Source organism: Bison bison, unplaced genomic scaffold (assembly GCF_000754665.1).
Source record: "Bison bison bison isolate TAMUID 2011002044 unplaced genomic scaffold, Bison_UMD1.0 scf7180017848986, whole genome shotgun sequence".
NCBI lineage: Eukaryota > Metazoa > Chordata > Mammalia > Artiodactyla > Bovidae > Bison > Bison bison.
The window spans coordinates 29,902-33,051 of NW_011479559.1; the positions used below are offsets into that span (position 1 = coordinate 29,902).

Genomic DNA, 3,150 nt, shown 5'->3' on the forward strand with positions numbered 1-3,150 from the left:
AACACAGAAAAAAATAAGTACTTTACAAAGAGAATGTACAAACTATACAAGAGGCTCAGCATCAATAATTGTGAGAGAAGTGGAAACTAAATTCTCTTTGTCAAATGGTTTGGTGATATCTATAGAATCAAAATCTATACCTATCCTGCTGCTGCTGCTGCTAAGTCGCTTCAGTCGTGTCCGACTCTGTGCGACCCCATAGATGGCAGCCCGCCAGGCTCCCCTGTCCCTGGGATTCTCCAGGCAAGAATACTGTAGTGGGTTGCCATTTCCTTCTCCAATGCGTGAAAGTAAAAAGTGAAAGTGAGGTCGTTCAGTCGTGCCTGACTCTTAGCGACACCATGGACTGCAGCCTACCAGGCTTCTCCATCCGTGGGATTTTCCAGGCAAGAGTACTGGAGTGGGGTGCCATTGCCTTCTCCGATAATGTTTACACAACAGGAATGAATGCTTATATCCTATAATACATACATATATATATATATATGTATATATATGTACATACACACACATATATGTATATATGACATAATATATATATGAATGTTCATGGCAGCTTTATTCATAATAGCCCCAGACCAAATGCCCATTAACATTAGAATGGATATTTAGGAATATTTAATACATATAATATTAAGCAAAACAAACCAGATAAAATATTAAGACATAAAAGGGCCTATATGATTCCATTTCTACAAAGTTCAAGGCAAACTGATAGAGGACAAAACAGTGGTTACCTTTGCAAGTGCTGATTAGGATGCATAAGAGAGTCTTCTAGAATTCTGGTTAAGTTCTATATTTTGATTTAGATAGCAGTTACATATGAGATGATAGACACACATATAGAGATACACATATAGAGACAGAGTGTATATAGGGAGAGACATATCTATATAGAGACATATCTACTATATATGTGTGTGTGTGTGTGTGTGTGTGTGTGTGTAGCTCAGTTGGTAAAGAGTCTGCCTGCAATGCAGGAGACCCGGGTTCGATCCCTGGGTCAGGAGGATCCCCTGGAGAAGAAAATGGCAATCCACGCCAGTATTCTTGCCTGGAGAATCCCATGGACAGAGGAGCCTGGCGGGCTACAGTTCATGGGGTCACAAAGAGTTGGACACGACTGAGAGAATAACACTTTCACTTTCAACACTTTCCACATAGAAGATAAAATCATCACAGTGTCTTACAAGGTCCTGTATGATCTGCCACAGACTGCCCCCCCTCAAATTATATTACATCATATTCTACGGTTCTCCTCCCAGCCCTGCCATGCACCCTGACCTAGGCTCAGTCTACTCCAATCACAATGGCTCCCTTTCACATATATGCCAGGGAGGAAGGAATAAAAACAGAGCATGTAATTTATTGAAAACCAAGTGAATAAACTGTTTAAAGAGTGCAAAAATCAAGTAAAATAAGGACTGAGACAATATTTGAATTGGTAGTGAATAATCCCATGGACAGAGGAGCCTGGTGGGCTATAGCCCATACAGTCACAACACTGAAGCGACTTAACACACACAGGCTACTGGTGACTTTGACAAAAACAGCATTTATGGAGTGATGCGAGTGTGTGTGTGTTTGGGGGGGGGGGCGAGTCCTGATTGGAGTACGTTTAACAGAAAACGATGGGCTTTCCTAATAGCTCAGCTTATAAAGAATCCGCCTGCAATGCGGGAGACCTGGGTTTGATCCCTGGGTTGGGAAGATCCCCTGGAGAAGGGAAAGGCTACCCACTCCAGTATTCTGGCCTGGAGAATTCCATGCACTGTTTAGTCCATGGGGTTGTAAAGAGTCAGACACGACTGAGCGACTTTCATTTCACTAACAGAAAGTGAGAGGAGAGGAGAGTTATCTAGAGACAGTGAGTAGAAAATTATTGAAGAGTTTTGCTGCAAATGAAAGAACAGGAATAGAGTAGTATCTAGCAGCTGAAGTGAGATTATTATAAGATATTTTTTAGATGGGTAAACAAAGACATATTTGTATACTGCTAGGAATGATCCAGTGAAAGGGGAAAATTGATGATATGGGAGAGATAAGAATTTCTCAAATGAATCTTTGAGGGAAACAAGAGGAAATGGAATCTACTGTACAAAGAAGAACTGTTTTAGATAGGAGCAGTAACAATGATCAGCAGGAGGCAGAATAAATGTGGTGGTGGTGGCAATTTGTGAAAGTTCTCTTGTTATTGCTTCAACTGGTCTGTGGAGGAGGAAGCTAAGTCAGAATCCTAAAATAAGAATAGAAGAGGATGTGTTAGAAGTTTGAAAAGGGAAAACCAGGTGCAGGCTCAGAAGAGGTGGTAATTTGGAATTTGTTGTTCTTCAGTCACTTAGTCCTGCCCAACTCTTAGCAACCCCATGGACTGCAGCATGCCAGGCTTTCCTGTCCTTCACTATTTCCCACAATTATTGAATTACCAGGGCTATGTTTTGGTTCCAATGGCAGGAGAGGAGGGCAAAGAAGTCAAAAGTTTATGCATGGGATTGACTACAAGGATTGATCATGGAATTTAAGCTGGGTTAAGAGATAAGAAAAGACTTCAAAAGGCTGAGGGATAATAAAGGTTGGCAGGTTTCACTGAGTTTGAAGTAATGTTGGAGTCAGGTTATTAGAGGTAGTGAGCTAGATAGATAGGATATAGTGGTCAGGAAATCACAATTTGGAAGTGTTCACTATTGGTAATGTATGGTCTTGGGGTCTGACCATGGGAGTGAGTGGCTGAGGAAGGGTGGAGGATATAGGGAATTTTGCTAATGACTTGAAAGAATGAAGGAATATGGGGATCAAACCTTTCATTCCTTGTTCTCCTTGGAGTCCTCTATCACCTGGAGATCCTGGAGGGCCAGGAGGGCCTGCTTCACATATCTTATCACCTGAGATAAGATAAAGCAATAATAGCAAGCCAATTGTAAAATATCCAGAAGACTCAACAAAAAGAAAGTCTGATAGGCTAGAAAAACAAAGATTTATTTTCAGTTGTTCCTATGATATTAATGACAATTTGAAGAACAAACTTAAATATCAAATAATCACCATAAATAAAAAGTAGAAGCAGCAGAAGACTCTTATTTATCAGAAATACAAGAATGATGCAAACCATCAGATTCACTTATAAATGAAGATAAAACAAATACAACAACA

At 40.4% G+C, this 3,150-nt stretch overlaps 1 protein-coding gene across 1 annotated transcript in view; it reads right to left on the reverse strand.

The window, feature by feature from the left end:
- The window catches only part of COL4A5 (collagen, type IV, alpha 5), a gene marked incomplete at both ends in the record, with an annotated part of 87,800 nt that overhangs the window by 28,532 nt on the left and 56,118 nt on the right, over window positions 1-3,150 (reverse strand). Inside the window, one exon of the mRNA XM_010846272.1 lies at window positions 2,799-2,882. Within this exon, the coding sequence (XP_010844574.1) occupies window positions 2,799-2,882 (84 nt within the window). The remainder of the gene's footprint in view (window positions 1-2,798; window positions 2,883-3,150) is intronic.